The sequence below is a fragment of the Drosophila grimshawi genome, unplaced genomic scaffold (assembly GCF_018153295.1).
Source record: "Drosophila grimshawi isolate 15287-2541.00 unplaced genomic scaffold, ASM1815329v1 contig_848, whole genome shotgun sequence".
Lineage (NCBI taxonomy): Eukaryota > Metazoa > Arthropoda > Insecta > Diptera > Drosophilidae > Drosophila > Drosophila grimshawi.
In genome coordinates this window covers 648,208-669,475 of record NW_025063692.1, presented here as the reverse complement: position 1 = coordinate 669,475, position 21,268 = coordinate 648,208, and the positions used below count along the sequence as shown (strand labels likewise).

Sequence of the window (21,268 nt, the reverse complement as noted above, 5' to 3'; positions counted from 1 at the left end):
CACACATCCTAAACAAAGAAGAGAATGTGGAGGAGATGAAGATGATGATGTTCACAATGCTAATGATGATGATGATGACGAGCTTGGCTCTCTTTGCAGCAGCAGCAGCAGCAGTTTCTTCTTCTTCTTCATCATCTTCTGCTCTTGGTAACTATGCATTTTGGTTAAACTTGTTCATTTTCAATGAAATGCACAAGAGAAAGACAAAAAAAAAAATAATAAAAAACATACAGCAACAGCCAAAACAAAAACACAAAAAAAAAGTTTAAAAAAAAAGAAGTGAACTTAAAGTGCGTCTTTCTCAATATGCAAAGTTTGCAAAACTTTGACATTTCATTTCTTTCACGTTGCAGCATTTGTTGTTGTTGTTGCCGCGGTGACACTAGCGTCGGCATCAATGGCTACGACAACGACGACGTCAACGAGCATTAATTGGCGGCGTCGCCTCCAACAACACTTTGGCAAAATTGTGAGCAAATGTTGCCTGCCGCTAGTGTTGCCCCTGTTACCACCCCCTCCCTCCAACCACACACACACGCACACACATACAACCATCACAATTTCAGCATGTTTCATATATTTAGACGCACTTTTTTACTCGCCTTTTTTTCTTGTTGCTTTTTTTTGTTTTTGCTACAAAAGCAAATTTATTTCACACACGCACAACAAATTTCCGATTCCGATTCGGATTCACGCGGGTCGCGGACAGCACACTTGTTTTTGTTGCTGTTGTAAATTAATGCTTTCGTTTTGTGTTATCACATTTGTGTTGAAGCACAGTTAACTTATTTGTTTGCATTTCTGGTGAGTAGTACGAGCGTAAAAAAAAAAAATAACAGAGTATGATTCTTTTTTGTCCGAAATTGCATCCGCTTGGCGAGCGAGCGCTTGAACGTATGAGTTAGGGATGGATACAAATATCGATACAGGAAGACCTGGTAATTACATTGAAACGACGACATACGCCTTCAAGCGATACTTCAAGTTATATCGATATTTAGTTCGGAATAAAAGCAGGGTACGATATATTAATTAGGAGCAATCGGATGTAATCGGATGACCACCTCGCCAATTTTAAAGTTCTTGTGGTACAGTGGGGTAATTTCAACATTTTTCTGGGAAAATCTGACAACAAGTGGTCTTCTCCAGAATAAATATTAAGACCTATTTTCTTTGGATTCAGTGGTATTAATATAATAAATGTATTAAATCGAACTAATTTTTCATAATGTTCTTTGGTTATAATATTACAAGGTTATATTAACACAAGCGTTAAGGCAGTTACAATCGTCACCTGTAAAACGATGTAATCAACAAAACAATGCAAAATATTTCGTGAGTGCTTCTTCTGTTTTGCCCATGTCTTATCGATATATCATTTTTGGATAATCGATGATTGGCAGCACTGTCCAAGAATTCATTTGCTACAATCGATAGCTAGTTAATAGAGAAGGCACCTGCATTCGCATGAATTGATAATTTGACATTATATATGCGTTGCAGAACTGCATATAAACATATAATGTAGCTTTAATTAAGAATCGTAATCGAATCAATATTTGTATGTATGTTATGTGCCTAGGCGAATACTTTATTTTTGAAAGGAAAACAAACTTGTGTAAAATGCACGATATATTGTTATACTATCGATAACAGCGATATTAATTGTACAAATCTCAACCACTAGCTAGACAGCGACATACGAACAGGCCAAAAAAAAACGAAAAGAAAGATGAGAAATATTTGTTGAACAAATTAAGAAAGCATTTGGTCAGCGCAAAATAACCCCTCAAGTGCACGAAATTTGGTCCGGCCGCCAATGGTAGCGTTGAGGTCAACGCCAGTAACAGCATTAAGCCGTTTTGGAAGATGTGCGCAGCGTTCGCATTCGCAGCGATTCATTGCTGGTCGATATAAGCAAACAGCAGGCTGCAAAACATACCCAGGCTAGGCCCAAAACAACAACCGTACGAAACTGAACAGGACATTCGCAACAGTAACAGCGACAGCAGAAGCAACAGCGACCAGAAAGAGGAGCAGCAGGCGATGGCAGCCGCCGTCTCGTCGCCCGATGCACTGCAAGCTTTCAATGTGGCCTTTAGCGAAATTACGCTCGGCGAGGTGAACCCTTTTTTGTTGTTGTTGTTTTTGTGTACCAACAAAAGATAACCACACAGTTTACTTAAACACAATTCTTTCATTGCCACATGTAGAAAGTCGGCCATGGCTCGTTTGGTGTTGTGTCCAAGGCAATGTGGAGCAACAAGCTGGTGGCCGTCAAGGAGTTCTTCGCCAGCGCCGAGCAGAAGGACATTGACAAGGAGGTGAAGCAGTTGTCGCGCGTCAAGCATGACAACATTATTGCACTATACGGCATCTGTTATGCCCAGCAGGCCACATATTTAATCATGGAGTACGCCGAGGGCGGATCCCTGCACAATTTTCTGCATGGCAAAGTGAAGCCCGCGTATAGCTTGGCGCATGCCATGAGCTGGGCGCTCCAGTGTGCCGAGGTGATTCCTTATTCTTCCTTGTCCTTTATCTGAAATGTATAAACTGTTTGAAATGTGCATCATCTCGTGCATAGGGTGTCGCCTACCTGCATGGAATGTCGCCCAAGCCGCTGATCCATCGCGATCTGAAGCCGCTCAATTTGCTGCTGACCAACAAGGGACGCAATTTGAAGATATGTGATTTTGGCACCGTCGCCGATAAGTCAACCATGATGACAAACAATCGCGGCAGCGCTGCCTGGATGGCGCCCGAGGTGAGTACAAAACCAAATGCAAACCCAGTTGAAGTTCTTCAATGTGAGAAACTTTTGTTTAGCTAGATAATTGCAATATATAATTAATGGAAAAGCTGGCAAGTGGTGAACGATATTTGCTTCGAGATAATTGTTAAATCATTATTGGAAACAATCTTCCTTTTGTGCGTAGAACGTTCAGACAGTTAAGGACAGAAGTCCTAAGGCGAAGCTTCACTGTATTTTTGTATTTTAAAATATAAACCGAATCTGGGAAACTAGTCAAAATAATTACACTTTTAGATTCAACAGGTTGGTATGTGGTAGATTAACCCATAACCATAAAAGATTTTTCAATACTTTCAAATATTCTGAATCCATGAAAAATGTGTAGAGACTATGTATCCAGAAGAAGGAAGCATCTTCGATCCCATAAAGTATATATATATGTATATCAGAAGACGAATCGATGTGATGCATGTTCGCCGGTATGAACAGCTTGGTTCAGGTTATATTTCTTGCTTGATTCGAGCATTGAAACTATTTGTTGTAATACTTTCTGCGTTCAACAGGTTTTCGAGGGCTCCAAATACACGGAGAAGTGTGACATTTTCAGCTGGGCGATTGTTCTGTGGGAGGTGCTATCGCGCAAGCCACCATTTATGGATATCGACAATGCGTACACCATTCAGTGGAAGATACACAAGGGTAAGTGATAATATTAGGTGCTGATGATATATTAAAATGGTTATTAATATGGGTGAATTGCAGGTGAGCGACCGCCTTTGCTGGACAATTGTCCCAAGCACATTGAGCAACTGATGACTGCCTGCTGGATGACGGCGCCTGAAGATCGACCCTCAATGCAGTATATTGTTAGCGTGATGAATGAGATTATCAAAGACTATGTTGGCGCCGACAAGCCGCTAGAATATGCGTTTATCAACCAACAAGTGAGGGGCCCACATCAAATACCATTAGCTGAAATACACAATTTCATCCCATATCCAATACAGATTGTGACCAAAGAGAGCGACGGCACGGTGGCCGCGCAATATGATAGTCTAAGTCACAGCTCCAGTGACATGAGCCTTGCGTCCACACAGCTAACACCCACAAATGTGCGTGGAACAGCGACTGAGATTGGCACTGGAACTGGAGTTGGAGCTGGAGCTGGAGTTGGATCTGTGACTGGAACTGGGTCGACCGATACCGAATATACCTCATCAGAGCGAACACCCACCAATTCGGGCCAATTAGACAATAATGGACTGTTCCATATGAGCAGCAGTAATCGGTGGGATGCCATACCCGAAGAGGACAGCGGCGAGAGTCAAAACGCTAGCTTCAATTTGACATCGTCTGCAGAGGCAAGCAAGCGTTTGGAAACCATACGCAACGGAATGATACAAATGGCCAGCAGGCCAATGGAGCAGCTTACCCTCGATGTTGAACCGGTATATACAAATCAAATTTGATTATATATATGTATGTATAACCATACTTACATCTTGTGTGTTTATTGCAGAACGGTTTTGAACTGAATCGCAGCGAGAGCAGCCGCAGCAGTTTGCATGGTGAGTGCCTGTTCGCAACTATTGTCAGCAATGTGGATGATCTCGTTGTCTTCATCTAATTGTCTCTTGTCTGTTGTTGTGCTTATTGAGTGATTCACACGCACATTAGCACACTCTTTTGGATGATCACGATTGTGGCATGGTAATTGTTGTCGTTGTCGTTGTTGTTGTTGTTGTTGCAAATAGCTCTGCGCATTGTCAGCGTTTGTATTCTGTTCGAGTCTCGTCTACCATGTGGCAGCTGTGTGTGGTCGATATGAAGGCATGACGCACCAGCAACAACAGCAACAACAACAGCAACAGCACGCAATAGTTTATTGTATATAAACAATGCGGTTTGCCATCTCGCGCTAACTCGAGTGTTCGTTCCGTTTAATTGCTCGATTCTTTGGTTAATTAGTTGCTGCGTTGTTTTGTATTATTATGCAAAAAGCATTTTGAAAACATTTGCGCCTCAGGCCGCCAAAAACGATATAAATATGCGATGCGCTCATGCAATATGCAGCTAAATAGCAAAAGTCGCCGCATCGCCGAATCGCAGCATCAACAAAATGCCATCTCAACAATGCACACTTGCCAACAAATACCCGCAGCTGATATGCATATGCTGTTGCATACAACAAAATTGCATCCAAATGCTGCGAATATTCTTCTCACCAGCTCGACAAAGGCAGGGCTTGAACGAGACAAGGGACCAGCATAATGTTACTCAGATTGATATTGTTAAAATACATGTGGACATGTTTGCTGTGATTGCATTGATGCATTTCCAACTTGATAAGCTAAAGGCTAAGGCTGTTCAACTGATTTTTCATTTGTAGATTCAAAAGATTCTGAAAAACTTGTGAAACATTTGACCCGTTAGGATCTTTGATAACTGTTTTCAATTCGGGTAAAATCGACATTTCCCCTTTTTACAATTAAGAGTGCAATTGCTGTTTTTCACTTGCTACTACAAATGCTATTTAATTATTTTGTAGATTTTCATTATAATTATCTCAAACTGAGATAAGATCAGCCAGCATTTTGTGTGGCCAAATTGAAGAGGAAAGCGTGTGACTCGACTAAAAAGAGAGTGTATATTGTAGTCAGTTCACTCTTTTCACTAGTTGCACATTGTGCTGCACAATTAACGTATTGTGTACATTGACTGACTGACCAAATGGCTGGCTGTTTGCCTGGCTGGCAATTTCGTTCAGATTTATAGCCATGACATGCACCGTCACCACAGTCGCCTCTTTCGGTCGCATCAGCATAAACACAACACAAAAATATAAGAAATTCATAAAAAAAAAAAAAGAAAGAAAAAAAAATCATCTAATGGCTGCGGCACGCCAGAATAACGCACACACAATTGACGAGGCCGACAGTCGGGTGGCCAAAATCTTTTTTGCCGCCACCACCCCCTCTCTCCCACATCTCGCACCGGCCATCCATGATTCTGCCGTCTCCCGCGCAACCGCATTGACCAATGAGTCATTCAGCAATAATCTCGCTTTTATTTTGATTTCGTACATATATAGTACACATGTATCTCATGCATAGTATACACAAACATATATATATATATATATATATATATATATACCTATATATATATAAATATATATGTAGTACCTTTATATATAGACACATGTACAATACAGCAAAATGAAAAGCCAAAAGAGCTATTTCATTTTAATGGGCACGGGGACAAGAAAAAAGCAAAAAAAAAATACAAAAAAGATTTCAAGCAAAAGATCGTTTTAAAAATTCGCTGCAAAACGACGGAGACGATTCATTTTTGCCATGGCTTGGACACAGACACAGTGTCACATCCTCTAGCCTAAAATTATATTGTGATATACTTGTATGTATTCGTGTGTGTGTGTGTGTGTGTGTGTTAGCCATTGAATGCAGCAGCATCAGCGACCTAGTCACACTGCAATCTTGTCTAAAAGTAAATATTTCTATTTTTTGGGTGGAGGGTTGCGGGCAGCATTGGCATTTATCGCAGGGGAGATTTCCCAACCGCATGCCACCAGCATTATTCATCCCCACATGTGTGCATGTATGTGTGTATGTTTGTATGTATGTATGTATGTATGTATGTATGTATGTTTGTATGTATGTATGTGCGATCAGCAAATGCTCATCAGCAGCTCGATATGGTAATGTTTTTGGGGTCGTCGTCGTAGGGAGCCAACACTTCTATATTGATGATGATATACAAATACACATACATACATAGATGAATTTTCTATGTGCCTGTGCCTGTACTTATGTGTGTGTGTGTGAGTATGCCCCACTCTCCTAGTTTTTGTGCTCGTCATCTCGACGAATTTGCTGCGACTGTGGTGTGGTTGCTGTTGCCGCCGCTGCTTCTGCTGCTGTTGCTGTTGCTGCTGCTGCTGCTGTTGCTTCCTCTTGCCACTGCTCTTCGACAGCGGCACGATGTGATCCCAAAATTTGCTCAGTCTACGTTTGAGAGCCGTGCCGTCCTGAGTGCCGCAATGTTACTGCAATTTCTGACAACGCAACGCGCCAAAGATCGTCGTCAATTGTTGTCAACGCCGGCTGTTTAATCTAACCACGTCCCGCCCCCTAACGCCTCCCGACCACGCCCGATCCCCCAACCCCATATTCAATTTTTACACATTCAAAATTCTCTGAAACGTCCATTTGTGCTGTGAAATTTAAAAAAAAAAAAAAGCGCAAAGAAAAGAAAGAAGAAAAGCAAACAACAAATAAACATTGGGGCAGCAAAAAAACAAAAAAAAGAAGGAAAGAAAAGTGGGAGGGAGAGAGGGAGGAAGACAAAAAGACAAAATTCGTTTGAAAATGTTTGCTTTGCGTCTCTGTTGATAGTTGATAGTTTGTTTTTCCAACATTTCCCCCAAGCAAGAAAATACCTACGTCATCAGAGCAAGGGTGGAAAATAGAGAGAGAGAGAGAGAGAGAATCATTTGCTTGCTCATCGCATTCTCTCTTTTAATACATATATATATATATATTCACCCAACCCTTACTGAACTCAACTGATGAACCCATTGAAAATGATCCCGTCTCACACATAACTGGTTGGCGTGCATCGATTATCAGCTCAAATAGTGCAAAGCGAATCCAAGCAGCACTCGATCAACATGTGCGACACACGCGCCTTGATCACCACAAAGCAGACCAGCGATCTCCACAGTTGCTGGATCATCTATAGTATGTGTCATAAATCACCGGGCATTTTTTTGCTCCCATTTCCACCTGCCCGAAAAAGAAAAAAGCATTAACATAAATTGCATTTGTTTTCTGTCTAATGTTTTGTTGCAGCCAAAACTGATGGCCGGGAACGTTTGACAGTGACGGACACGAAGCCGGTGATCATGACCAGTGGCAGCTGTGCCACCAACAACAGCAACAACACCACAGACCTCACTAACAACAATAACAATTATAATATTAACAGTAATAACAATGAACTCAATACAAATGGACTGCTTAGCCAAGCCCCCAATGCCAATGAAACGAACGATTGCATCGATGCACGCATCGATGAGGACACGGATGCGGATGTGGATGCTAACTGTGGCTGCACCGAGCAATCACTGGCAGAGATATTAGATCCAGAGCTGCAGCCAGAGCCGCCCATACCAAACAATGCGGAATCGCAGGCGATTTATCGGGATCATCGGCACATGGCCAAGGAGTATCTCAGCGTCGACACAAACCTCTACTACGCGCAGGACTTCAAGGAGAAGCTAATACTGCAAATGGATCGCATCGAGCGCGATCAAAAACAGGAGCTCTTGCGCAAAATTAAAGACAAGGTGCGAATGTTTAAACATGATCTGGATTCTGATCGACGAACTAAGTCGATTGATCGATCATGCTTTTAACTGATTCTGTTGTTGTTTTACTGTTTATACGAAAGTTTCTCACTTCTCATCCATCTCCATCTCTTCTGTACAGGAGGGCCTGCAAAGCCTCTACAATAATCTGCAGCAGCAGTGGGAGAAGCTGCCGGCTGCCCGCCAGCCAAATCTTCATGGTGGTCGCCTGCAGCCATCGGTTGGGGTTGTTGGCAATAATAGTCACCACAGCAGTAGTCAGGAGCTGACTGGTGGCATCAGCAGCGGTGACTCTGTGGAGAATGATGGCTGGGTCGTTATAGCACCGCATCACAATACGTAGCTCGGATTTGAGGCAGTTTCTGTGGAATCAATGTGTAACCAACCAACCAGTAGCTGTGTATTTCTATCTGTATTTGTTTAACTTATAATCGTAATTTGTAATTATTAATTTTTAGCTATACTCTGTAATTGTTTAAGTTAAGGTTCATTGCGTTTTGACATTTAGAATGGATCTAGATGTTTTAGCGTGTAGTTTTAGCCATGTTGCTTGTTTCTGTGTACCTTATAAGCATTCTGACACTTGACACTTAAGATTTTATTGCTACGTGCTATGTATTTAATATGAACATAGTGTATGTGTATGTATATGTGCATCGATATTGAGAGGTATTGATGTGACAACAAACGTTTACCAAAAATATATAAAAGTATCTGCCATCGATTCGTGTCCGCAACGAATCCATGGCAAATCTCGAACAAATACAAACGGTGTTTTTATCTATTTATACAATCGGAGGCCCAGTTTTCTTCAAATTGTAACTATAGGAAAATAATAACATGCAACACGCATTGATATTTTATCTCTTTTTTATTTGTATTATGTTTTCTACACATGGACATCTGTATTAATTAGGTGTGAAAACGCTTGTATGAAGTTTAATTTGATGGTGGCTGGTTGTGTTTACCTTTGTAGCTGCTGTGTTCAGTCAGTCAGCTCAAATTGTCTTATACATACATGGTATACCAAGATCATATCTTATACTTTATAGATATAGACATCTAATAGTAGTTTACTAAAACAAAAAATTTGTTTAATTTTTATTGTAAATCGTTTTCTAAGTATTTTTGCTAAGTGTTACATATTCGAACGTTTGACCGGCTTTTAACAATTGTTTGCTGTTGGCCTTGCTTGGCACGTTTATTCACTGTACAATAGTAACATGGGGGCAGGGGACAGCACTTTAAGGCTAATCACAAGCATAGATGGGGGGACATTTCTATAAATATATCTTTTTTTTGCATTGCATTTTTTTTCTTTGTTTTTTGTATTGTTTTTATCTATGTAAATGATATGAGAGAGTTCGCTTAAATTCGTTGGAGAAGCCGAACTTTTTGGGCCTTTTTTCGTTGCTAGGGATCAAAGCTGGGCACATAGATGGCGGCACAGGTGGACTCCCAGACATCGTTGGGCGTATCCCACGAGTCCTTGCGATGCCACCAGTCGCCCGTGTCCAGATCATACGCCATCGTCTCCGAACTGGCACGATCAATCGATTCGGTTGAATCAAGGCCACCCACAAAAAAAATGGTTCGTCGCATTGAGGTGACGCCCGAATAGAATTTGGGCGCTGGTATTTTTGTTTCCACACTCCACGTATTCGTCTTAATGTCATACGCATAGATGTGCTCCACGAGCACACGAGATTCCCTAAGTGTCTCATGCCAGCCACCGCATGCATAGATGTGATTGTCAATGGACACCAGGACATGGTCACAGCATGGAGTCGGCATCGGCGCCAGTTCCAGCCAGCGTTCGCTCTTTGTATCGAAACACCACATGCTGGACAATATGTTTGCCAGGTGTATGCCACCTGTTGGATGAGCCGAGAGAGAAAGTGTTTTAATAATCATTCACAATAAATAATAAATGGAGAAGCGTCACCATATATCTCTGCTTTTATCAATATTATTTTTGTTACAGCATTTAAATTGATTAAAATTCATGCACAGGCTTTTTACGATCAACAGCTTTAAAACCTTTCATATAAAATCTCTTTTTTAACAGATTGCTTGGCTAAGTGAAACTACGGCGATCAATAATTACGTAAAGCTTCATTTCGGCCATGCTTTAGTTTAGCGAGCTAATCGCTTAATTGATATTCATTAAAAAATCTAATTATAATATTAAAGAAAGTCAAGAGCGGTTCGACATGCAGTGATTTGTGTGACACATCACAAAATGTTAATTTACCGGATATGTAGAGCTTGTCGCCGACAACGACGCCGGCATGCTGGCTGCGATTCTCCTGCAGGCTTGGCATATAGGTCCACGAATTGTTGGCCAGATCGTAGCGCTCCACATTGGAGATGCGACGTAGTGCCTCCTCGGAGTTATCGTCATGCTCAACGATGCCACCGACGGCATACAAATGTTTCTTGCCAACCGCATTGAGTGAGAAGCGGCAGCGATCTAGCTGTATGCGTGCAATGGTCACCCAGGAGTCACGCAGCGGGCAATAACGAAAACCAAATGGATGAATGTACTCCTTGAGGCAGACATCGTAAGCACCTCCCACAATGAACAGCTCATTATTGAGAACGGCCGTACCGAAATTGCCTGCAAGCAACGTACAATTAAATTAGGAACAGGCAAAGATTGTATTCTGTTGTTGTTGCTTACATTGATCTATGTGCGGTATGGAGGTCAACTCGTACCACTTCATTTTGGTGGGAGAGAAGCACATAATCTCATTGGTCAGACCTTTCCATTCGAAGCCACCGATTTTTAATAGACTCAGCTCCATGCCGCGCATATTGGTGGGTCCTTGGTCCTGTACGCCCTGCTCGAGCGCCACTAAGCTGGTGCCATCACCCTTGGTGTTCTTCTGAAGCTTGGCCAGGCACTCCTCGACCAGCGAGTAGTTGAGATGACGCAATGACTTCAGATCCTCACAGCTAACATACTGCCATTTAATTAGGCGTAACAGTTCGCGCAATGAACCATCCTCGAGCTGCTGATCGTTGCCATACGTGCAGAGCAGGCTCACCAGCTCCAGTTCGCTGACATCGATCGGATAATTGCTGGACAGAATATAGTGCAGTTGCTCCAGCTTAACGTCCTTGAAATCACCGCTGGCGGCAAACTCCTTGAAATGTGCGCATATATACCGATATGCACGCTCCGCCAACGCCAGCTGGCCATAAATTTCCGCCATGCTGGCAATGGCCAAACAGTTTTCCATACTAATCTTTTGCTCGAGAAACACGGTGCAGCGTTCGATTACCTCTTTGACCTGGACATGCGTGGCCGCCGCTAGCGTCTCCTCGACATTATCGATATTCAGCTCCAGCAGCGATGTGTATATATAGATGATAATGCGGCTCATCGCTCGCGCCGTAACGCCATATAGTGTGATCTCCTCCTTGCGTGACTCGATCATGGCACAATCCGCGAACATGGCGCAAAAATAATCGCTACTCGCCGCCAGCACAACCCGATGGGCCTGTTGTCCGCATATGTAAATACATAATTGGCAATTATAATTTATTGATTTGGGGGACTGTTGTACGCACCTTGAAGCGATGCTCGTCCACGATGAGCGTCACGTCTGTCAGTTTGCCCTGGGAGCGCAGCTTGTTCAGGCCACGCAACAGATTCTTCTCACCAGCACCAGATGGCACTGCCACGGCCGCAGACATATCGACGGACAGCTTTCGCGTTATCAGTGCAAAGGCGCTTATGCCCACTGTGTCAGCAACTGTTGTCCCACTGTCAAAGACCTTACCCTTACTCAATGTGTGATGTTGATGATGATGATGTTGATGACGCTCTGGCTACGAAATCATGCCCGCCCCCCGCTTTGGTTAAGCGATAACGAAAACAGTGCTTTGAGCGCATACACACACGCACTCAAACACGACACACACGCACACACACACTCAAACACGACACACACGCTCACACACACTCAAACACGACACACACGCGCAAGCGATAAATCAATGAATTACTTGTTGATAGCTGATTGTAGTTGAATTTTAGTGTTTACAATATGCGCGAACAGCTGTTGCCTTAAGTATATTTCTGTAAATTGTGGCCACACAAACACAGATGAATGTGAATGTTATTTATATGCATATATATATATATTTATGTATATATTATATATATATATATATAATATAATATAATAATATATAATGTATATTACAAATGTACAATTAAAAAAAGCAGCACTTTGATATAACTAACCACATTTGAATATATTTGAATTGAAGCAATTCGCTTTTCTCTCTGTTTGCAACAATTTTGTGTGTGGTTACAATGTCTTCATGTTGAAAGAAAGTGTGCGTATGTTTGTGTGTGTGTGTATGTCAGCTTGTATGTGTGCATGGCTAACTGTGTATATATCAATAGTTTTTCGGTGCTGGATAACGCTTTGCAGCTGCGGTGAATTGTAAACACCTGTACGTGTTGTGCACTGCGTGTCGTTATCCAACACATCATACATTTTCGTTATTATTTGAACTGAAACCGATAAAGACGATAAAAAAAGCTCTACGGTTGATTTTGTCACTGTTAAGCTTTCCATTTCATTCCGTTGGCTTGCGCTTTTACTTATCATGAACACATAAGTGAAAATAAAGCTTATTTCATCAATACATTAATAGATATCGCTTCTAACATAAGTCAAAACTGAAGCTATTTGTAAGCTTTCGTAGTAGCGCAGGGTTGAGTGATTCAAAAAGAACATCCTCTAGCGATCCTTTCATAAAAGATAGTGGACATGCTTTTCCTCATATTGGGCATACTGTTTGTTGCAGTCAGTATTTTTCCGATAATTTTCGGTCCATCACTAATTTGTCCATTTGACATTCACTGCGAAAACTGCAAGCTATCCAAATTGAATTTGTAAATTTGGCCGACAAACAGGCAAGTAGGCTTAAATGTTTTTACTATTATTTATGTAGCTTGTCTTCTGATTGTTCATTGGGCTCTACACTTAAACTAGACTCAAAGCTTAAAGCGCATATTGTGCTAAAGCTTTTCCTATTGACTTGGGTGAAACAACAGCAAGAAGCTGGTTTTTACCGTTTTTATATTTTTTTTTTTGTTAGCAGGCTCTGCGATTTAAATGATGAAATTCTTCAAACACATATATTTCATCATATTTTAAACATAGTTCATCGCAGAATTGTGAATATTATATTATCCAAGTACAAATTTTCAGAAATATAGCAAGAGAGAGATTTTTGTTTGGGTCACTAGCCCGCCACGAGGGAAGTCAAGAATCAAAACTTCATTCTAAAGCACAACGAAGCAATACTCAAAGAACAAAGAACAAGGAACAATGATGACACACCCTTTAATTACCTGGGCATCGGTGGTTGCCCACGAACTGCCATCAAATGAATCTCGACCGAAACCAGTCTTGACACAAGCACCAATTGCGTCACCAGTACCAACACCAATTGCAACACCATCGGTATCTCCAATGGATAATGCTGTGCCGACTGTGTTTCAGGAACCAAATCCTCAACCTAAAAATCGACAACGAAGCTATCGACCAAATCGCTCTAGTGTCTACCGGTTGTACCAACAATTTCCGCCCCCAATGGGCTGGCAGACACTAGGTCGCCCACCACCACCATTATTAGCTGGACCTGTTTACAACTTACCGTCGCAACGGACAATCGAACTCCAGAATATGATTTGGGATAGGGAACAGCAACAGCGGCGACTATTTAGGCCACCATTGTTGGCTTACCAGGATGCAACAGTCGGGCAGGAGGAACCAAAGTACGATACGGGCATCCAACAGGAGCGCGATGCTTACGCTGAGACACAGTGGCAGCCACTGAAATACTCTCGTCAAGTGTGGGATCCACTGGACATGAGCCAACGCAGCCAAGATCCTACCCGTCTGATTGGTGAGTAGACGAAAATACTCTTTTAATATTTCTTCGAAATTTCAATTGCAGGACCACCGCCTCCGGGCTTTGATCATGTGTTCTGCGGCAAGCGATCCTTGTCGATTCGCTCTCGCCATCTGCTCGGCGAGCAGGTGAAAAGTGGTCCACCCACCGCATATCCAACACCACAACCAATGTTGACCACAGAGGAGGATCTGCGTGAACAGCATCATTTCTTAGGTGAGAGGCGTCATCCGATGATCCGCTTGCTTAACTTTTATACTATCTTGATCTTATTTGCCATTTTGTCGTACATATATATATATATATATTCTTGAACAACATCGATAGATCCATCTGTCTGTCTGTCTAAAGCTAATGAAATATATATAGTTTATCTAGTTTGTTGATATATCACTTTCGACTAGAAAATCACTCTTAACTGTTTCAATCACTCACGATTCCGCAGCTGACAAAGACACACATTTAGTTAATCTTCTGGGCCAAGTGAGGGTCAGCAACGGTGGCACCGGAGATGGCCATTATGTTCGCGCAGTGCGCAAGTTGTTGCCAATGGCTGAGAGTATGTCACCAACTGGTTGTAGTATCAACTTTTTGGAAATGATGCGTCGCAATCAAAACAATCAAGCAAGACCATGTATTCAAAATCAGAATCAAAATCAAAATGAGAATACTCTCGTGACGGACAAAGACCAGGTACCAAATATGACAATGGATGATACTCCATGTCCAAAAGGTTCGCTAGACTAAAGCTAAGCCTATTCATATTAACAAATCAAAAGAAAATTAATTCTTAATAAATTTAGAGAATGTTGTCAAACAAATGTTTGACAATATTTTTACTACACCTATTGCATTTCATTTTCACAGATTAAACATTTTTCATACACAATTATGCATTAATATTCAATGTAGAGTTAAAGTGTAGGTAAAACCAGAAAACGAACTCGGTCCATTTCACAGTAATGAAAGTTTATTAAATACTTATGTATTGTTGTCAAAGTGTAAGTGAAGATGCCCGTGATGGTGTCGAGTTTTTTTTACATTCATTTAAATGCACAATTAAAATAAAAGCTTGTAGAAAACAAAAACTTAGTTTTTGTATCTGTACTGAAAGTCACTTGAAATACTGTTTTTATTTCAAAACGCAGACATTTTCAAGTGCAGAGCGACAAAGTAAGACAGTGAAATAAAATAAATTAAAATAAGTGTCGAAGCTAAGGCAGCAAAAAAAAACCAAAGGACTACAAATAGGAAAAACAGAAACATAAAATAGAAAACAGTCATATGTGGAGTTCATATGTGTATGTCGGCTTGTGTGTGTGCTTGGCTAACTGTGTATATATCAATAGTTTTTCGGTGCTAGATAACGCTTTGCAGCTGCGGTGAATTGTAAACACCTGTACGTGTTGTGCACTGCGTGTCGTTATCCAACACATCATACATTTTCGTTATTATTTGAACTGAAACCGATAAAGACGATAAAAAAAAGCTCTACGGTTGATTTTGTCACTGTTAAGCTTTCCATTTCATTCCGTTGGCTTGCGCTTTTACTTATCATGAACACATAAGTGAAAATAAAGCTTATTTCATCAATACATTAATAGATATCGCTTCTAACATAAGTCAAAACTGAAGCTATTTGTAAGCTTTCGTAGTAGCGCAGGGTTGAGTGATTCAAAAAGAACATCCTCTAGCGATCCTTTCATAAAAGATAGTGGACATGCTTTTCCTCATATTGGGCATACTGTTTGTTGCAGTCAGTATTTTTCCGATAATTTTCGGTCCATCACTAATTTGTCCATTTGACATTCACTGCGAAAACTGCAAGCTATCCAAATTGAATTTGTAAATTTGGCCGACAAACAGGCAAGTAGGCTTAAATGTTTTTACTATTATTTATGTAGCTTGTCTTCTGATTGTTCATTGGGCTCTACACTTAAACTAGACTCAAAGCTTAAAGCGCATATTGTGCTAAAGCTTTTCCTATTGACTTGGGTGAAACAACAGCAAGAAGCTGGTTTTTACCGTTTTTATATTTTTTTTTTTGTTGTTAGCAGGCTCTGCGATTTAAATGATGAAATTCTTCAAACACATATATTTCATCATATTTTAAACATAGTTCATCGCAGAATTGTGAATATTATATTATCCAAGTACAAATTTTCAGAAATATAGCAAGAGAGAGATTTTTGTTTGGGTCACTAGCCCGCCACGAGGGAAGTCAAGAATCAAAACTTCATTCTAAAGCACAACGAAGCAATACTCAAAGAACAAAGAACAAGGAACAATGATGACACACCCTTTAATTACCTGGGCATCGGTGGTTGCCCACGAACTGCCATCAAATGAATCTCGACCGAAACCAGTCTTGACACAAGCACCAATTGCGTCACCAGTACCAACACCAATTGCAACACCATCGGTATCTCCAATGGATAATGCTGTGCCGACTGTGTTTCAGGAACCAAATCCTCAACCTAAAAATCGACAACGAAGCTATCGACCAAATCGCTCTAGTGTCTACCGGTTGTACCAACAATTTCCGCCCCCAATGGGCTGGCAGACACTTGGTCCACCACCACCACCATTATTAGCTGGACCTGTTTACAACTTACCGTCGCAACGGACAATCGAACTCCAGAATATGATTTGGGATAGGGAACAGCAACAGCGGCGACTATTTAGGCCACCATTGTTGGCTTACCAGGATGCAACAGTCGGGCAGGAGGAACCAAAGTACGATACGGGCATCCAACAGGAGCGCGATGCTTACGCTCAGACACAGTGGCAGCCACTGAAATACTCCCGTCAAGTGTGGGATCCACTGGACATGAGCCAACGCAGCCAAGATCCTACCCGTCTGATCGGTGAGTAGACGAAAATACTCTTTTAATATTTCTTCGAAATTTCAATTGCAGGACCACCGCCTCCGGGCTTTGATCATGTGTTCTGCGGCAAGCGATCCTTGTCGATTCGCTCTCGCCAGCTGCTCGGCGAGCAGGTGAAAAGTGGTCCACCCACCGCATATCCAACACCACAACCAATGTTGACCACAGAGGAGGATCTGCGTGAACAGCATCATTTCTTAGGTGAGAGGCGTCATCCGATGATCCGCTTGCTTAACATTTATACTATCTTGATCTTATTTGCCATTTTGTCGTACATTTATATATATATATAATTTATATTTATATTTTATATACATATATACTCGTATATATATATATATATTCACATATATTCTTGAACAACATCGATAGAGCCATCTGTCTGTCTGTCTAAAGCTAATGAAACTTGGTAGACATTTGACTCTCAGCTGTCGGCAGTACATATTTTGGAGTCGGCCGGATCGGATACCTACATCATATAGCTGTTTTAGCAACCATCGATCGAAACATGAGTTTCTGTATTCTTTTCTCACTTGTTTAGCTTTGAATGCATTGCTGCCCATAGTTGATGGACAGAATGGAGTTGTGAATTATACAAATTCTTGATCAGATCGACGAGCTCAGTTGATTTGAACACATAGGTCCAAGCCCATCCGTCCGTCGACGTAATCTCAATTATCGAATGCAAATTTATAGCGTAAAAATACACCAGACATAAAAAGATAGTTTGTTGATAGATCACTTTCGACTAGAAAATCACTCTTAACTGTTTCAATCACTCACGATTCCGCAGCTGACAAAGACACACATTTAGTTAATCTTCTGGGCCAAGTGAGGGTCAGCAACGGTGGCACCGGAGATGGCCATTATGTTCGCGCAGTGCGCAAGTTGTTGCCAATGGCTGAGAGTATGTCACCAACTGGTTGTAGTATCAACTTTTTGGAAATGATGCGTCGCAATCAAAACAATCAAGCAAGACCATGTATTCAAAATCAGAATCAAAATCAAAATGAGAATACTCTCGTGACGGACAAAGACCAGGTACCAAATATGACAATGGATGATACTCCATGTCCAAAAGGTTCGCTAGACTAAAGCTAAGCCTATTCATATTAACAAATCAAAAGAAAATTAATTCTTAATAAATTTAGAGAATGTTGTCAAACAAATGTTTGACAATATTTTTACTACACCTATTGCATTTCATTTTCACAGATTAAACATTTTTCATACACAATTATGCATTAATATTCAATGTAGAGTTAAAGTGTAGGTAAAACCAGAAAACGAACTCGGTCCATTTCACAGTAATGAAAGTTTATTAAATACTTATGTATTGTTGTCAAAGTGTAAGTGAAGATGCCCGTGATGGTGTCGAGTTTTTTTTACATTCATTTAAATGCACAATTAAAATAAAAGCTTGTAGAAAACAAAAACTTAGTTTTTGTATCTGTACTGAAAGTCACTTGAAATACTGTTTTTATTTCAAAACGCAGACATTTTCAAGTGCAGAGCGACAAAGTAAGACAGTGGATGGAAGAGGGTTGGGGGGGTGGGGGGGGGGATAAAGGGACTAACGCACAAAGGACATTTGAAGCATATATAAATGAAATGAAATAAATTAAAATAAGTGTCGAAGCTAAGGCAGCCAAAAAGGACCAAAGGACTACAAATAGGAAAAACAGAAACAGAAAATAGAAAACAGTCATATGTGGAGTTCACATGGTACGCATAAGATTACTTACCACACACACACACGCATATGTAAATCGGTTGGGTTGGCGCTCTAATGTGTATGCATTTGTAAAGTTCGAGTATCCTTTATTTTTAATTTTTGCTGTTGTTGCTGCTGCTGTGTTTTTTGTTTATTTTTTTTGTTTTGTGCCTAGCAACCCGAAGAAAAAACAGCAGCATCAAGAGTAGAACAAAATTGCTGAGTGCGGAATAAGTGGGCGGAGCCGGGCAGCCATACTCGGACCTGAATCTCGAACCCCCGGACCCGGACTTGGTCTCGGGTCGAGCAAAGACAAATTCATGTTGCATTTGTAGCTTAAGGATATTATCGTAGCATCCTTTGTGCCCGAAGCTTTTTGTTTTACTTTTTGCATACTTTATTTTTTATATCCCGCGCCTGGTTTCAAAGTCTTTTGCAACAAAAACAAAACAAAAAAATGAGTACAAAAAAAACACAACTAGAGAGAAAGGGACCGAAACTGAACAGTAGGGAAAACTAAAAAGTAACACAAGAAATTACGAAATGCGAATGAACTTTCCACTGTGCTTTATCTCGAAATTTGAATACGCTGCTTTGGCAAAGCAGGTTAAAGAATTTCAGTTGAAAAAGTCATTCAGCAGTTCAGTTTATAATTTGTAAATTTTAAATAAGATATTACGGTAAACAGATAAACTAATTAACACACAAACTGATGGTTTTCTAGCTAAGAAACTATGAATTTATTTTTGTAGTTTGTTTTAACTCGATTTGTACAATTTTAATTCTGCTTGTATACAAATATTTTCTAAGTAATAATCAATTCTATTAATCATAATTATTATATACAAAATGGTTACGTTTTTAAAAATCAGTCAATACTTATAATGTTTCTAAATAAATAAATAAATGTAGTACCAAGATATATTGGAATACTGTAAAGGCTTCAAATTTTCTACGCTGATGTGCGTTGTTAGAGCAATGAATGGGTACAAGTGTACACACACACACACGCACACACACAGACATTGAAACGTATGCATAATGCATGTGGGCATGTAAATGCAAAATAAAACTGCGTTGCCCAACTGTGGCCGACCCGTATCCTGCCATATCCTGCCGTATGCTGCGCGCTCTGTCCAACCATCTATCTGTGTGCTGGCCATATCCATCAGTGACGTCGAGTCGAGGCTTTTAGTAATGTGCGAGCTTTAGATTTATTTGTAGTTAAGCACACAAAACAAAAAAAAAAATAGTCGAAAAACTCGAAAAACTCGAAAATCCGTCCCGTCCAGATCGCCCGTAGAAAGAAGAACTTTATTTTAATTTCGCTGCGGACGCTTGTAATGCAAAGTAGTCGAGTTTGTAGCCCAAAAAAGGATACGCGCCAACAAGTTGACGAGTTGCCACAGTCTGTCTATCTGTCTGTCTGTCTGTCTGTCTGTCTGTCGGTTAGACACATCGACATCGACTATGCTGCCTTAGAACATAATGGGCGCAGGTGCTGTTGTGCTGTAGTTCGATTGGCAGCACTGGTCACAGTCCTGTAACGAGCGAGTAGTTGCCTCGTTGGCCCCTCGTTGCCCCAGCTCGTTAATGGGCTTGCCGCACTTTACAAATTGGCTCAATTGCAAGTTTATGCAACGCCGGACGCAGGGCGTTCAACCAAAACCTCTCCCCGCGTTTGCTATTGTTGCTAAAACTAATACCGCCATATGTGACCAGGACGACGCCGGCTCGTTATCCTTTCTGATTGTGTCGGCATGGCGTTTTCATTTTATTTTTTTGTATTTTTTTATTTGTTTTCTTTTTTTCCATTCGGCATTGTTATGGGTATCATGGAAAAAATTGTATTACACCTCAATAACAACACCAGGACATGACAATAAGTGAGTTCTTTTGGGCGCGTTATTGGGTAGCTGCCTCGCTTTCTGTCTATGTCAGTCGCTTGGGCTGCTGGACTGCTGGACAGCTGGACAGCTAAGTATGTGTGACAAGTGATGCGTGTTTTGTTGCGGGCAGCGCCCATCGCTGGCTCCTTAAGTGTTGCTGCTACTCGTCCTCATCTCCTCATCTGCTCGTTTTTGGTTTTCGCATGTGATGTCCTTTTTTTTACGAACAGTCGGACTATCATGGCACGTAGGCTGCCTTGCTGCCCCCGCGTTCAGCTCATTTTTTTTCATGCTTAATTGAATGGGTCAGTCATGGAGATGCCAATAGGCTGTGTGTGTGTGTGTGTGTGTGTGTGTGTGTGTCTGTGTGCTCAGTGTGTCCTGTCATTGTCCTTGCCCACATGGTTGCCATCAGCGTCGGCCCGGAAATGTTCAATTCAATTTCCCCCGCCCTCCATCTGCAATATTCCTTCGGCAGTTCTGAGTGTTCGGTGCGGTTATTGAATATCGAGCACGTTCTTCCTTCTACTTTCCTCTTGCCATCGTTTGTTTTTTATCTCCTTGCTGAGGGTATTCTAATTTTGTTGCATAGTTTGTAACGCATTGAAGGAGTCGTCTCCGACCCCATAAAGCATATATATTTTTGATGAGCAGTCGATATAGACATACTCGTCTGATTGTCTGTTTCTATGC

The 21,268-nt window shown here is 41.1% G+C and overlaps 4 protein-coding genes and 1 long non-coding RNA gene across 6 annotated transcripts; 3 read left to right on the top strand and 2 right to left on the bottom strand.

Moving 5' to 3' along the window:
* Nucleotides 1-1,668: 1,668 nt before the first annotated feature.
* On the top strand, nucleotides 1,669-8,913 carry LOC6569467 (mitogen-activated protein kinase kinase kinase 7). The gene is made up of 9 exons (XM_001995453.3): nucleotides 1,669-2,121; nucleotides 2,214-2,513; nucleotides 2,588-2,767; nucleotides 3,319-3,454; nucleotides 3,518-3,699; nucleotides 3,763-4,203; nucleotides 4,275-4,323; nucleotides 7,627-8,123; nucleotides 8,266-8,913. The coding sequence occupies exons 1-9, from the start codon at nucleotides 2,047-2,049 to the stop codon at nucleotides 8,485-8,487; spliced, it is 2,082 nt and encodes a 693-aa protein (XP_001995489.1). The 5' UTR covers nucleotides 1,669-2,046; the 3' UTR covers nucleotides 8,488-8,913.
* Nucleotides 2,178-5,629, bottom strand: LOC116805957. 2 transcript variants are annotated; one of them, XR_004365465.1, is made up of 3 exons: nucleotides 4,255-5,629; nucleotides 2,600-2,829; nucleotides 2,178-2,542 (listed from the first exon to the last, which is right to left on the bottom strand). It is a non-coding gene; the product is annotated as an uncharacterized LOC116805957 (long non-coding RNA). The 2 variants fall into 2 exon arrangements; XR_004365466.1 differs by having other exon boundaries at nucleotides 2,600-2,803.
* An 83-nt stretch (nucleotides 8,914-8,996) lies between the features above and the next one.
* LOC6569211 (kelch-like protein 22) lies at nucleotides 8,997-12,496 on the bottom strand. Its single transcript, XM_001995452.2, has 5 exons — nucleotides 12,400-12,496; nucleotides 11,721-12,231; nucleotides 10,828-11,650; nucleotides 10,399-10,764; nucleotides 8,997-10,018 (listed from the first exon to the last, which is right to left on the bottom strand). The coding sequence occupies exons 2-5, from the start codon at nucleotides 11,844-11,846 to the stop codon at nucleotides 9,558-9,560; spliced, it is 1,776 nt and encodes a 591-aa protein (XP_001995488.1). The 5' UTR covers nucleotides 11,847-12,231; nucleotides 12,400-12,496; the 3' UTR covers nucleotides 8,997-9,557.
* Nucleotides 12,497-13,354: 858 nt separating this feature from the next.
* Nucleotides 13,355-14,966, top strand: LOC6569210. Its single transcript, XM_001995451.2, has 3 exons — nucleotides 13,355-14,078; nucleotides 14,130-14,300; nucleotides 14,530-14,966. The coding sequence occupies exons 1-3, from the start codon at nucleotides 13,499-13,501 to the stop codon at nucleotides 14,829-14,831; spliced, it is 1,053 nt and encodes a 350-aa protein (XP_001995487.1). The 5' UTR covers nucleotides 13,355-13,498; the 3' UTR covers nucleotides 14,832-14,966.
* Nucleotides 14,967-16,228: 1,262 nt separating this feature from the next.
* On the top strand, nucleotides 16,229-18,201 carry LOC116806438. Its single transcript, XM_043216111.1, has 3 exons — nucleotides 16,229-16,951; nucleotides 17,003-17,173; nucleotides 17,766-18,201. Exons 1-3 carry the CDS (start codon nucleotides 16,372-16,374, stop codon nucleotides 18,065-18,067), a joined length of 1,053 nt encoding a protein of 350 aa, XP_043072046.1. The 5' UTR covers nucleotides 16,229-16,371; the 3' UTR covers nucleotides 18,068-18,201.
* Nucleotides 18,202-21,268: the final 3,067 nt, after the last annotated feature.

What these genes read in the sequence shown, in the direction of transcription:
- LOC6569211 (XM_001995452.2), bottom strand. Translation starts at nt 11,846, where the DNA reads ATGTCTGCGGCCGTGGCAGTGCCATCTGGTGCTGGTGAGAAGAATCTG. An exon ending in TGGACGAGCATCGCTTCAAG is followed by an intron (nt 11,651 to 11,720) that starts GTGCGTACAACA and finishes TGCGGACAACAG; the next exon opens with GCCCATCGGGTTGTGCTGGC. An exon ending in CATACCGCACATAGATCAAT is followed by an intron (nt 10,765 to 10,827) that starts GTAAGCAACAAC and finishes CGTTGCTTGCAG; the next exon opens with GCAATTTCGGTACGGCCGTT.
- LOC6569467 (XM_001995453.3), top strand. Translation starts at nt 2,047, where the DNA reads ATGGCAGCCGCCGTCTCGTCGCCCGATGCACTGCAAGCTTTCAATGTG. An exon ending in TCAGTGGAAGATACACAAGG is followed by an intron (nt 3,455 to 3,517) that starts GTAAGTGATAAT and finishes GGTGAATTGCAG; the next exon opens with GTGAGCGACCGCCTTTGCTG. An exon ending in TTACCCTCGATGTTGAACCG is followed by an intron (nt 4,204 to 4,274) that starts GTATATACAAAT and finishes TGTTTATTGCAG; the next exon opens with AACGGTTTTGAACTGAATCG.
- LOC116806438 (XM_043216111.1), top strand. Translation starts at nt 16,372, where the DNA reads ATGATGACACACCCTTTAATTACCTGGGCATCGGTGGTTGCCCACGAA. An exon ending in AGATCCTACCCGTCTGATCG is followed by an intron (nt 16,952 to 17,002) that starts GTGAGTAGACGA and finishes TTTCAATTGCAG; the next exon opens with GACCACCGCCTCCGGGCTTT. An exon ending in TGAACAGCATCATTTCTTAG is followed by an intron (nt 17,174 to 17,765) that starts GTGAGAGGCGTC and finishes ACGATTCCGCAG; the next exon opens with CTGACAAAGACACACATTTA.
- LOC6569210 (XM_001995451.2), top strand. Translation starts at nt 13,499, where the DNA reads ATGATGACACACCCTTTAATTACCTGGGCATCGGTGGTTGCCCACGAA. An exon ending in AGATCCTACCCGTCTGATTG is followed by an intron (nt 14,079 to 14,129) that starts GTGAGTAGACGA and finishes TTTCAATTGCAG; the next exon opens with GACCACCGCCTCCGGGCTTT. An exon ending in TGAACAGCATCATTTCTTAG is followed by an intron (nt 14,301 to 14,529) that starts GTGAGAGGCGTC and finishes ACGATTCCGCAG; the next exon opens with CTGACAAAGACACACATTTA.